The sequence below is a fragment of the Phocoena sinus genome, chromosome 3 (assembly GCF_008692025.1).
Source record: "Phocoena sinus isolate mPhoSin1 chromosome 3, mPhoSin1.pri, whole genome shotgun sequence".
Lineage (NCBI taxonomy): Eukaryota > Metazoa > Chordata > Mammalia > Artiodactyla > Phocoenidae > Phocoena > Phocoena sinus.
The window spans coordinates 59,978,326-59,991,737 of NC_045765.1; the positions used below are offsets into that span (position 1 = coordinate 59,978,326).

At 38.9% G+C, this 13,412-nt stretch overlaps 1 protein-coding gene across 1 annotated transcript; it reads right to left on the minus strand.

Moving 5' to 3' along the window:
- Positions 1-1,256: 1,256 nt before the first annotated feature.
- Positions 1,257-11,003, minus strand: CAMLG (calcium modulating ligand). Its single transcript, XM_032629035.1, has 4 exons — positions 9,937-11,003; positions 7,903-8,363; positions 5,132-5,197; positions 1,257-1,871 (listed from the first exon to the last, which is right to left on the minus strand). Exons 1-4 carry the CDS (start codon positions 10,241-10,243, stop codon positions 1,680-1,682), a joined length of 1,026 nt encoding a protein of 341 aa, XP_032484926.1. The 5' UTR covers positions 10,244-11,003; the 3' UTR covers positions 1,257-1,679.
- Positions 11,004-13,412: the final 2,409 nt, after the last annotated feature.

Genomic DNA, 13,412 nt, shown 5'->3' on the forward strand with positions numbered 1-13,412 from the left:
CGGCCATGGCTCACGGGCCCAGCCGCTCCGCGGCATGTGGGATCTTCCCGGACCGGGGCACAAACCCATGTCCCCTGCATCAGCAGGCGGACTCTCAACCACTGCTCCACCAGGGAATCCCTGTCAATCTAGTTTTAACTCATAAACATTTCAAATCCCTGAAATTTCTAAGTAAAAAAAATTCTTCTTAATTATTCCAAACACTAATAAACCTGCATTTCCATTTGACATTATTCAACATGCTTAAGCAAATACTCATGTCTTCTCTTTGAAATAAATTTGATAATGACTTACAATTACTAAAACTTTGCATGTGTAAAGTGACAAAATGGAAGAAATAAAATGTGCAATTGAAAACCCCTAGTGTCTTCCCAGGGATTGGGGAGAGTGTGACAAATTCAAGAATACTATCCAATCCTCTGCATATTAGATTTGTATGGAATTAGGAAAAATGTGTGCTTGTAATCTTACCCTAAGTCAAACGAATAGACAAATTGTTATACTTACTCTCCATCACTGTGGTTCAAAATAAAAAAACTTTGTGAGTAATAAAAAAAAGTCTATATCACAAGAATTAATCAAACAGACGATACAAAAAAACTAGGGAAATGTAATACCAAGTGATAAAAAACTTATGCTTTATACTCTTTTAAGTCAAACCTTCCAAATATGACAGTGTTACCACATTAGTTAAAAGAGTATTTATGCTATTGGGTTGAATACGTCAGTCAATTCTTCAAATTCCATTTTTATATCTAATCATTCTATGCCTATTGCTTAAAAAACATACTTCTGAAAATCTAAAACTCAAAAGTAAAAATTTCCAATTCTGAGTTTGGTAATAAAATTTTTCATAAATTAAAATTAATAAAGATTTCATAAATACCTTTTAATTTCACATGTATGAATCTTAATCATTTCCTCCATTAAATATTTATGCTGGAATAAAAATTAAGATACTGGGGCTTCCCTGGTGGTGCAGTGGTTGAGAGTCCGCCTGCCGATGCAGGGGACACGGGTTCGTGCCCTGGTCCGGGAGGATCCCACATGCTGCGGAGCGGCTGGGCCCGTGAGCCATGGCCTCTGGGCCTGCACGTCTGGAGCCTGTGCTCCGTGACGGGAGAGGCCACGGGGTGAGAGGCCTGCATACCGCAAAAAAAAAAAAAAATTAAAATACTGACTCAACGAGAAAAGATAAAATTGGCTACCTTATTCAGCCCTTATAAGTTAAAATGTGCAAACTTAACACTAGACAATTCAATTTCTTTCATTTTATTTTTAAGATGGCTCCATTTCTCAGGACAGAACAATACAAATACAAGATTCAGTCCTTGGGACTGGCTGAGACAACATTCATCTGCTCTCCTAAAAGCACTAGCTCAGCTCTCAAAGAGGAATTACAAATCTGAGAAGTTAGGGAAAGGTGTAGACTAGGAATTCTAATTAAACAAGAAAAATCGATTACTGACATTGGTACTCTAATCTTCACATCAGTATTAATACAAACTCAACCCTTTCCAGTCAGGGAACCTGCCATTCCATTCCTAATCAAGTGGTTTTAAAACCTCAAAAAGTAAAAGAATTTCATAAAGGTGTAAACCAATATGCTTCCTTTAGAGTCACTGCAATATAGAAGAGAATTTTTTTTTGTAAGCTTCTCTTCCTGAGTTCTGCAGGCTTCATGGTACTTCAGAGCCCCAATAATCAAGCAGTTCATGACAAAAGATAAAAGTGAAAAAGTAGACACAGAGATCTGTGAAAACTTCGCCCATTTTGCTATAAGTATCCATTGATCGATTTATCACTTCAGCAGGAATTCCGGATAACAGAAGCGCAGCTGTTAGCACTGTTGTCTTTATCTTCTTTTCACCCTGCATAGAGAAAGACTTCAATAAATCTTACAGCTTTCAGAAGACTACTTAAGCTCTATAAAAACATCAGTGCTGCTATTTTTGCCTAACTGATTTCAAAACTGTTAATGAAGTTTCAAAATATCAATCAATAATATATGAAGAAACATTTACTGAGCATATAATATGTAAAGCAGCAAACTGCTAGGCAACAGGGAAAAGACACCATTCTTGCTATCAAAAGTTAAAAAAAAAAGTCTTATCTTGGAGGCAAGATATAAATAATAATTTAAGATACATACAAAAGCTCAAGACAAAAACAGGAAAAGTATTACCAGACAGGACATAAATAATTGCTAAATGAATGACATGGATGACGTGTGCTATAGTGGCTCAAAGGAGACAGAAATTACTCCAGGGTTTTACGTATAAGTAAAGCACAGGGAAGGATTTCAGAAGGAAGTGGAATTAAAAACAGGCCTTTAAGAATGAGCAAGATTAATCTTATTATAAGGTTAAGTCTCACGACAACAAAAGTCAGAAGAGTGATAGGTGTACTGGAGGACAGTGAATAATTTGTAACAGAATCAAAGGAACATTCTGTAGAGTCAGCCCTAATTGCCATCCAAACAAATTCACGTTTGTTTACATATGCAGCAGAATATCACTGAACATTTATTTCCTAATATAATTTTCTAGTCTCATTCTTTAAGAGATTCAAGGCTGAATTTTCATTTAATTTATTGATTTGGTATCACCAAATCCAATCACACAGTTCAAAACATTTTAAATATAAAAATCTATAGTTACCCAAGAGAAATCAAAGCCTATGTCCACAAAAAAACCCACTCAGGAAAGTTCTTTGTTGCTTTAGACATATTAACCAAAAATTGGAAACAACCAAGACGTCCAGCAATAGGTAATTAGACAAATTAATGGATACACTCACTCAACGGAGCATTACTCAGGAAAAAAAAAAAAGAGAGAGAAAGAAAATGAACTACTTATGCACTCAACAATATGGATGAATATCAAAAATATGATGCTGAATGAAAGAAGCCTTGCACAAAGAAGTACATACAGGAACGATCCCATTTAAAATAAGTACTAAAAAAAAAAAATAAAATAAAATAAAATAAAATAAAATAAAATAAGTACTAAAACAACCAAAACTAATCTACAGTGGGAAAAAGAAAATCAGACCTTCGTGGTGCAGGGGTTGGGACTGCCTGGAAAAGGACATGATGGAACTTCCTGGCAGTAATGTTCTAAATCTTAAAGGATTTGGGTTTCACGGGTTGTCAAAACTCATTAAATGGTATAATAAAGTCTTGAGCATTTCACCGTATGAAAATTTTACCTCAAAATAATGAAAAATAACCATAAAGAAACACTGAATTGTATATATATATATAAACTGAAATGTGTAGGGGTAAAATATACTGATGTCTTCATCTACAACATACTTTGAAATGCATCAAGAAAAAAAGATGTATTAAAAAAAGATTTATTGAAAATGGATAGAAAATTGGGTGAATATATGATAAATATAATGAAATGTTCACTACAGAATCTAGGTGGTAAGCATAAACGGGTGCTCACTGCACAATTCTTTCAACTTTTCTGTTGAAACCTGTTAACAACAAAATATTTTGTTGAAAGAACATTATACAGTAATCTCCCTTCCTTTTCTCTCCCCATTTACCTAGTAACCGACACACACTCTATCACAAATAACCACTGTTAAAAATTTTATGTAATATTCTTCCAGAGTTTCTTTACACATATACAAGCAAAATGAAATACATAGGATTTTCCTCCTTTTTACAAAAAAAAGGAGTATACTACAGATGTTATTCTGTATTTTTTATATCTTAATATTTCTTGGCGAGCTTAACATTATCAGTACATGGAGACCTTTATCATTCTGAATGGATAGGCCATAATTTTTTTTAACTAGTCACTTACCAGTAGACATTTAGGTTGTTCCCAAACTTTTGCTATTGCAAAACTAAAATCAATGTTTCAAGGGTAAATTTCTAAACAAATGCTTTAATTAAAATTACATTTTTGGAGGGGATCAATGAATATACATCTATATCATTAAAAAAGTTTTAATTAAAAAATAAAATTACAGGGCTTCCCTGGTGGCACAGTGGTTAAGAATCCACCTGCTAGTGCAGGGGACACGGGTTAGAGCCCTGGTCCAGGAAGATCCCACATGCCGCGGGGCAACTAAGCCCGTGCGCCACAACTACTGAGCCTGCGCTCTAGAGCCCACGAGCCACAGCTACTGAGCCTGCATGCCACAACTACTGAAGCCCGCGCACCTAGAGCTGGTGCTCTGCAACAAGAGAAGCCATCACAGTGAGAGGCCCGCGAACTGCAACAAAGAGTAGCCCCCACCCGCCACAACTAAAGAAAGCCCGCATGCAGTAAAGACTCAAAGCAGCCAGAACTAAAATAAATAAATAGATAAATTTATTTTAAAAATAAAATAATAAATAAAATTACATACCTTTCTTTACTCTTTTACTTTGTGGATTTGACTATTTGACCCCTCAAAAATATGTTTCAAACCCATTAAACACACACATGAGGTCTATCAGTGCATTACAAATGACTAAGCAAACAGTAAAGTAGCCATTTTTAAGCAAAAATCTCACACAAAAACTCAATTACACAAGTAAGGTTATCTTCTCTAATGGCAAGGCAAGTTCCATAAAACTATAGTATAATTGGAGTCAAGCTGACCAGATAAACACTGATACTCCCCATGATTCTGCTCTGTAAGTATGGCCAAATATTTCTTACAAATATCAGACCCTTGGCATTAAAGATAAAGCGGACTGTCATTAAGTGTTCAGTAAGGAGCACAGTAAGATAACTGAACCCATTTTAAAAATAACTTCCTTTGTTAAAAACAAAATGTATTACTAAATTTACTAAGTAACTAAGTTGAACACTTTCTTAGACAAGTACTATTCAAACTCTGTCATGAGGGTTTTCCCCTATTCCATGGTGGACCAACATTTTTGTAAAATATGATAAAAATATTATGGCAATGTCATATTGCTATACAAGTTTATAATTACTCACTTTCTGAACTGAACTTATTACAAACAGAAACAAATAGTTTGAAGATCTGCACTTGTGAGCCAATCACTCTTTGAATAGCACTGATTCAGACCATAAGTATAAATAACTTTAAGTTCTTAAAATCATCTAGTTGTTAATCAATCTAAATATATCACCATAATTCAGAAAAAATTTTAATTTACCTTAGGAAAATATTTGTATAGTCCCATGTATGCAAGTTGTAAAGTAAGAAATGGAGCAAATATGGACTGTGAAGACAGAAGATAAAGTTACGTATTTCCAACATAATCATTCAAATCACAATAAATCAAACTAACAGCAGTTATAAAATTCCAAGCAAAAAAACTGTAATAAAATATTTAATTTTAGTGGCTGAAAGGATTCTTGTTTCTGCAAAAGAGTGACAAAAATAAAGAGATTTGATTTCCTTAACATAAAACATGTTTCTCAAGTCACATTCTATCAACATCCTCCAAAATTCCCTCTCTCTTAAAAACTTATCTTTTAAATAATTTAAAACGTAACTTCTCAGCGGTGATTGATGTATAATCATCATGCAGTAACATCTCTCTCATCTAGAGGTAATTGACAGTTTGAAAGCATAGCTAAAAGGCTCAATACTCAAAAGAGATGCCATACATATCTCACTCACACTTCAGGGCAAGGAATGAATTCATCTCCGGCCCTCAAATGACGAAGTGTTTTTATTATAGATAAAATGGCTTGGTTATCTCACTTCTCACACAATAAAACAGAAAAGATCAAAATAATACCTAATTTACATTTATTTCTAAAGTTAAAATAGGGAGTGAAGGAGCAAATATTACTAGATGGAAGAATAGTGAGAGCAGTGATTAATAGCTGAAAATCTGACAGCAAAAAAAACACCCAGAAAGCCAAAAAACCTCACACGAAATGAGGTACAAAAATAGGACATAATTTTAAAAGCATGGAAGTACAGAGCCCTTTAGATAAGACAAAAAAAGTAGCTATACATCTCACTAAACGCTGAAAGCTATGATGCCAATTTATCATCAGGAAAAAAAAAAATCGAATCTGTTCAACAGATTCTCTTTAAGAAAAAACTGGCATAAAAATAGACTTTTAGGGACTTCCTTGGTGGCACAGTGGTTAAGAATCCACCTGCCAACGCAGGGGACACAGGTTCAAGCCTCGGTCCGGGAAGATCCCACATGCCGTGGAGCAACTAAGCCTGTGTGCCACAACTACTGAGCCTGCAAGCCACAAGTACTAAGCCCACATGCCACAACTATTGAAGTCCATGTGCCTAGAGCCCACGCTCCATAACAAGAGAAGCCACCGCAATGAGAAGCATGCACACCACAAAAAAGAATAGCCCCCACTTGCCGCAACTAGAGAAAGGCTACGTGCAGCAACAAAGACCCAACGCAGGCAAAAATAAGTAAATTAATTACTATTTTTTTTAAAAGATGGGAATTTCCATTAAAAAACCAGACCTTTAAAAACTTTTTTCTGGGCTTCCCTGGTGGCACAGTGGTTAAGAATCCACCTGCCAATGCAGGGGACGCAGGTTCGAGCCCTGGTCCAGGAAGATCCCACATGCCGCAGAGCAACTAAGCCTATGAGCCACAACTACTGAGCCTGCACTCTAGAGCCCGCGAGCCACAACTAGTGAAGGCCACGTGCCTGGAGCCTGTGTTCCGCAGCAAGAGAAGCCACCACAATGAGAAGCCCGCGCACCGCAACAAAGAGTAGCCCCCGATCACCCTAACTAGAGAAAGCCCGCGTGCAGCAACAAAGACCCAACGCAGCCAAAAATAAATAAATAAACTAAATAAATTTTTTAAAAAATAATAATAAAAACTTTTTTTCTTAATAACATAAACCTTAATTATCTGAAAATTTACTTATGTGGCTGGTACTTGGTAGGTATTCTTAAAATGTCTACTGAATGGAAACACCTCAAAGAACAAGACACTGTTATGCTTTTCTTCTTTCCTCCACATACTATGAAACAAAAGAACCAATAAATCCCAACTTTCACTGAACAGCCATGGCATATGAAGGTACAACAAAAATGGACTGCTCCTATGATAATACTACACTATAAAATGCAGAATGCCTTCTGAACCATAAAAAAATTACATCACATCCAGGACCATAGGAACTGCATTTTAATATTTCAAATTTGCAAAGTGGTAATTAATATCTCTATATATGTAGGTAATTTACCCTTTGGTTTTGGAATCAAAGTGCTTGGGTTTAATCCCAGCTGTCACTTAGTAGTGTGACCCTGGACAAATGATTTCACCTCTCTGAGTCTTCATTCCTTCATCTATAAAACAGATTCAAATGATACCTGGTTCACTAGGGGCAGTACAGGAATAAAGATGCAGACATAGAGAATGGACTTGAGGACATGGGGAGGGGGAAGAGTAAGCTGGGACGAAGTGAGAGAATGGCATGGACTTATATATACTACCAAATGTAAAACTGATAGCTAGTGGGAAGCAGCCGCATAGCACAGGGAGATCAGCTCAGTGCTTTGTGACCACCTAGAGGGGTGGGATAGGGAGGGCGGGAGGGAGATGCAAGAGGGAGGGGATATGGGGATATATGTATATGTATAGCTGATTCACTTTGTTATAAAGCAGAAACTAACACACCATTATAAAGCAATTATATTCCAATAAAGATGTTTAAAAAAAAGACCTGGTTCAAGGATGAGGTTAAATGAATTAATACATGTAAAGCACTTAGAATGTTACTTAGCATGTAGAAAGATTTTAGCGATTATTATCAGGCTCTGTATTTAACCAGAACACCTCATTCTATACCTAAGGTGAATAGCAGTTTATAACACATCTCCAAACATCCACATGAATCTGGTAAATATTAAGTTATTGTTGGCAATGAATCTTACAAAAGCACTCATTATTATAATCAATTTGCATTTTCCACTGTTTCTTACCAAATATTTGCAAACAAAAGCTCTGACTCCAAAGGCAAGAAGAGCACATCCCACCAATCTAAATATTCGAAAAGAGTCAAATTCTTCAGTTGTATTTCCATCCTCTTGGTTGGGTTTTTCACTAATCAACTGTTTCCTTAGCTTCATTGCTTCTTCAAATCTGGAGAGGTACTGTTCTAGGCCATGGCGAGAACCCCTCTGGACAGTGTCTGCTGTCAGGTCTCCTCTGTTGCGCTGCCGGAGCTCAAGGCTTACATCAATACTGCCCTCAGGAGGTTTAATGAAAGAGTCCAATTTGTCTCCCAGCTGAGTCCCCTTTACCTCGGCCACACCACTCTGCTGGTCAGTTGTTCCTGTACTGACCGAATCACCCAGCACTACTCGCTTTGAAACTGAAGGAATGGTGAGGGAGTTCAGTTTATCACTGTCCTGCTGCTTTGATTTTGTTTGACTTTCTTCTTCTGAGAAAAGAAATTTAGAAGACTTAAGTATTACATACTGGCAAACACCTTTCTTATTACTATTTAAAAATATGCCACTAGAGCTAGAACTTCACAGCCTCTGAATTTAATACTGATTCTTCATAAGACAAACTAGTTCCTTCCTCTACACACTCAAAATGTCAAAAAGAGTATTCCTTCAGAGGACATACCCCAAACTTTGGAGGTAGAAGATAACGCTATTATACAAATTGGGAAAGACAGGGATGGAGATTATTTTAAATCTGTATTTTTAATATTACATTTCTGAATCCAGAGTCCTGTCAGCACAGGGTGTGGCATATACTACAGCTACAGTTTACGTAATCCTTCTACTGTAATCTGGCAGCCATTAGCAGGTATTTAAGCAGTTTTAAGATGCTGTTCCGGTTTTAAACAAAACAAAGGGGAAAAAAACCCTTTAATGACAGATAAAATAAAAATTTCAAAGCAAAATAACAAAGTAGAAGCTTTAGGAAAGAATAAATATTCTACTATTAATCATTAAAGGGGAAAATGTGTCTTCTAACGGTTGTTCTAGAATTTGAGATAAGGCTCTTACCTCTCTTGGCAGTTTTCAGTCGCAAACCTGTAAACTGTCTAAAAGTTCAGAGCTATATATCTAAAGCCCCACAGAGCAGAAGTCACAAGGATCTAAGGAACATGCAATCACTGACTAAAGGCCAAATATTAAAGGCAACGCTCAATGGAAATTTAGAGAACACTAGCTCATACTGAGTGTTCAGTAAATATTCACATGAAAAAAAATTTTAAGAAACTCATTGTACATGTCATTGGGAGAGAAATAAGGAGCTCTCTTCAGTGTTAAATGCAGTTCCTGACATCACTCACATCAATCTCAGCACACTAGGAGATAAGGCCTCAGATGGGCACGTCCCACTTGTTGGGTTTCTAAAGAACGGTCCCTCCAATTTTTTTCACCTGTTTAAGAAGGCCTGTAGACGACAGTGTGGAGAGCACCGAACACAGACACTAGGATTTAACCGTAAGAGTCTCTGATCCAAGGAAGAACCAGGGGGCAGTTCAGTAAAGACAAGCTCATGCAGGCCGACAGAGTTACAGCAAAAGGCAAAAGAAGGTACAAGCCAGGGAAGGCACTGGAAGGGAAAGCATTTGGAAAGGAAATAAAGGCAGGCAATCTTCCCGACGGGCACAATAGACAGAGCAGTCTAGGGATAAAATGTGCGCACTTCGAGAGAGGCGAGGGAGTGGGTAAGGAGGAAGGGGGCCGTCTCAGGGTAACTGGGCAGAGGGCACCAGGGCAGAGGGTCTCAGGAGCGAGAGTTTCGCAGCCCGCGGCGGAGGTGGAGACAACCTAAGGGCGGAGCCCCCGGAAAACTGAGGAAAGAGACTAGAAACGTCGTGGGGTTAAGAAGTGCGAACTGGGGATATCATCAAAGGGACGGGGCCAGAGGGGAGGTCAGAAAGCAGGGTTTGGTCAAAAAGGTCAGCAGGGTGGAGAAGGGAAAGGAAGAATGATCCCGAAGACTCAAAAGGGATGGGCAGGAGACTGTGGGGAAACGGAGGTTCTCACCGGCGCCGCTCCCCGGTCTGTGAAAGCCCATGATTCGGTTGATGCGCTGTTCCGAGTTCATGAGCAGCTTTCTCCGCCGCAGCTCGGCCCGACGCTGGGAAGCCGACAGGCCTGAGCCCGCCGGGGCCCCCGGCCGGTCCCCGCTGTCGGTAGCGATGGTGACCGGCTCCATCTTCCCCTCCACAATCCGGGAGTGGTGACGGTGACAGCAGCGGGAGCCGCGGCGACGAAGACTCCTGGCTGGGCCGCAGAGCAAGAGTCCCTCTACCTCTGTGGGCCCGCCCCCTTCCCTAGCGCTTGGCCGCATGCAGCCTAAGCACGCGCGCCGCCTGACGGGACCAAGCGCGAGCCTTGCGCCGCCATCTTGAGTGAGGGCATCGCTGGAAGCTTCAGTTCCTCCCGACTGGGCTGGCCCTCTTTGCTCCTCTCCCCCTACCAGCGGGACCCGGTGGCGTTCCCTCGGAAGTGAAGAAAACCGGCACCTAGCCTGACGCTCGGAAAACGTATGGGAGCGACGAATAAACTCTTCCTACCTGGTGCCAGGAAGTAAAATGGAGATTGCAGCGGCAGGCACTGGTTTCCAGTGATCTTCTTCGGCCTCGCTTATAGGCTTCGGGAATGCGTAACTTCGAGAGCGACGCTTTAGGGACCCTTGCGGTTGGGATTTGTTATTGGTGCTGATTCCTCATCTTCAGTAGTGCTACTACCAAATACACACCTGGTTCGTTCCAGGCTTTCCTCGTGTCTTTGTTCAAGACTTTCCCAGTGAAGCCTTCCCTTTCCGTTCTATTTAAATTGCCACCCCCTCTCAACACTCCTTATTCTCCTTATGTGCCTTTTCTCAACAGTTATAACCGACTCGAAAGCTGAATGTACTTGTGTTTATCTGCTTCTTACTAAAATGTAAGCTCCATGAAGACAAGTAATGTGTTTTGTTCACGGCTGCAACTCCTAGAACAGTGTGAGCGCTTAACAGGGTTGCCTTATCCATTAGGCCATGGTGAGGGCCCACAATAGAGGCCCAAGAAAATGTTTTGTTTTGAATTTTTTTAATGGAAGTATAGTTGATTTACAATATTGTATTAGTTTCAGGTGTACAGCAAAGTGATCTGGTTATACATATTGACATATATATATATGTACATGTCTATGTTCTTTTTTACATTATTCTTTTCCATTATAGTTTGTTACAAGATATTGAATATAGTTCCCTGTGCTATACAGTAAACCCTTGCTGTTTATCTATTTTATATATGGAAGTGTGCATCTGTTAACCCCATACTCCCAATTTATCCCTCCCTTGCCCTTTGGTAACCATGAGTTTGTTTTCTTTGTGAGTCTGTTTTCTAAATAAGTTCATTTATTTGAATATTTTTTTAAATCAGAAGAAAAGTGTAGTAATAATTTTTGTATAATGATGAATCAAGCCTGGATTGTAGTCATTCTCACACTAACACAGTCATAAAATATAATTTTAAATATGCTTTTATAGAGGAAGGAGCCCACGAAAGCAAAATATCTACAGCCCACAAAAGTCATAATGCAGCCCTGGTGCACAGTAATGACTAAGTGAATGAGTAAATGAATGAAGGAATTAAATCCCTTGTCAACTCTTGCTGAGAGGACGCCATGGCCAGTTCATACCTGAGGCTGCAGGGGGTGAGGCAGCCTAGTGTGTCCCCTGCAATGAAGGCTGCTCAAAGTCAGCAAGTGGGTGAAAAACCCTGCTTAGATAGAAGGTAATAAAATACTGTTTTTAACTGTTAGTCATCTGACCCTGTCTCAGACAGAAAAGGATTATGAAAAAAAGTGTAAAAACAAACAGCAACTTATCTTTTGGGTTCAACAACGTAAGGAACTCAGGTATAAACATTGAACATTCCCCCTTGATTGGATGATAGCTAAATCTCAGGGACATGCCCTAGCTAGTAATTTTAAAGCATCAGAAAAGGTTTCCCTGCATATCTGTACAGATCTACATCTCTGAGGCCCAGACTGTGCCTTAAAAACTTCTACAGTTGAAATAATTTAAGTACTAGTAATAAGTGTGCACAACTTGATGAGGTAAAATCCTGATGAGTCAAGACCAAATACAGTTCCATGGTAGACAAAAGATTTTTTTCACTTGAGATAGCATATAGAAACCAAATGGATATTTTGATAGATGTGTTGATGTATGATGGCTGATGGAGTCAGGTAAGAATTTAGTGTCAAGATTTCATATTACATGCTTACTTATTTCTGGGAAACCACTTCCCTATGGGGTTTCCATAGTTATTAAATTTCCTTGTGCTTCTCAGTGGTATATGATTCCTTACTAAATGATGTGCATACTTAACGATTCTTGTCTTAATTTCTGTCTCCCTCACTATAGACTTTACAAGGGCAAGCCCACCTCCATCTCTTTTTCTTGTGTGTGTGTTATTTTTTTGGTCTCGTTTTTATATTCCTTTAAAATTTTTTTAAATTAAAAAAAATTTTTTTTTCCATTTTTAAAAATTGACCACTTTGTCCCATGCTTAGCACTGAGAGCACTAGATTAAATTTACCTGAATATTTGCAGAAATTTTTCTTTTGTGCCAAATCTTGGCATTTTCAATGAGTTTTATGTATAATTTTTATTTGCTCCCAGCATTGTTTAGGTAGGCTAATATTAATACTTTATTGACAAATTGTAGCTACAAACTGACAAATACGTATGAACATACTGAGTCATAAGTAATAAAAGTAGAATTCAAATTCTCGGGTTAAATATAGACAGTAAGTTCATGCTTGGACACCTCTCTACTACATATAGCAATCAGTAACAGTTAAAAACATAAAGGGAGGGACTTCCCTGGCGGTCCAGTGGTTAAGAATCCGCCTTCCAATGCAGGGGACGCAGGTTCAATCCCTGGTCAGGGAACTAGGATCCCACATGCCACAGAGCAACTAAGCCCACGCACCACAACAACTGAGTCCACACACCGCAACGAAGATCTGTGCACCGCAACTAAGACCCGATGCAGCCAAATAAATATTTTTTTTTAAAAAACATAAAGGGAAAAAAAAAGATATAGCTGGCCTCAAAAACAAGAGAAACATCTCAGCAGATCAAAGTATCAGAAACAGCACAGTGGAGCTAAAGTCAGGTGCCTGTTGGGCTGCAGATCCAGAAGCTGGCAATGGTAGCACATTCTATGTGTAAGAGGACCTGAAAGTGCTCCACGTGAGACAAAGGGATGAACAGGACAAACTCACTGCTTGAGGTCTGCCCTCCCTGAAAAATATTCAAAATATCATTTGCTATTGGCCTTCAGCTTAATAAACAGAGAGGCAGAAGAGAGGGCAACAACTAGACTTCCCACTGTTGGTGACTGGAATGGTGATATCCCCAAATCACAGCAGGAGCCCTAAAATACCTCCATGAGCCCTAGTTTTGGGAAAAAGCAACTAGAAAACCCATAGACAGGGAGGGGGAAAGCTTGGACTGAGAG

Bases quoted from the DNA above. Each gene is read 5' to 3' on its own strand.
- CAMLG (XM_032629035.1), bottom strand. From the start codon at position 10,243: ATGCGGCCAAGCGCTAGGGAAGGGGGCGGGCCCACAGAGGTAGAGGGA. The intron at 5,198-7,902 runs GTAAGAAACAGT...CTGTCTTCACAG, and splicing joins CTTTTGTTTGCAAATATTTG to TCCATATTTGCTCCATTTCT. The intron at 1,872-5,131 runs GTAAATTAAAAT...TTCTCTATGCAG, and splicing joins TATACAAATATTTTCCTAAG to GGTGAAAAGAAGATAAAGAC.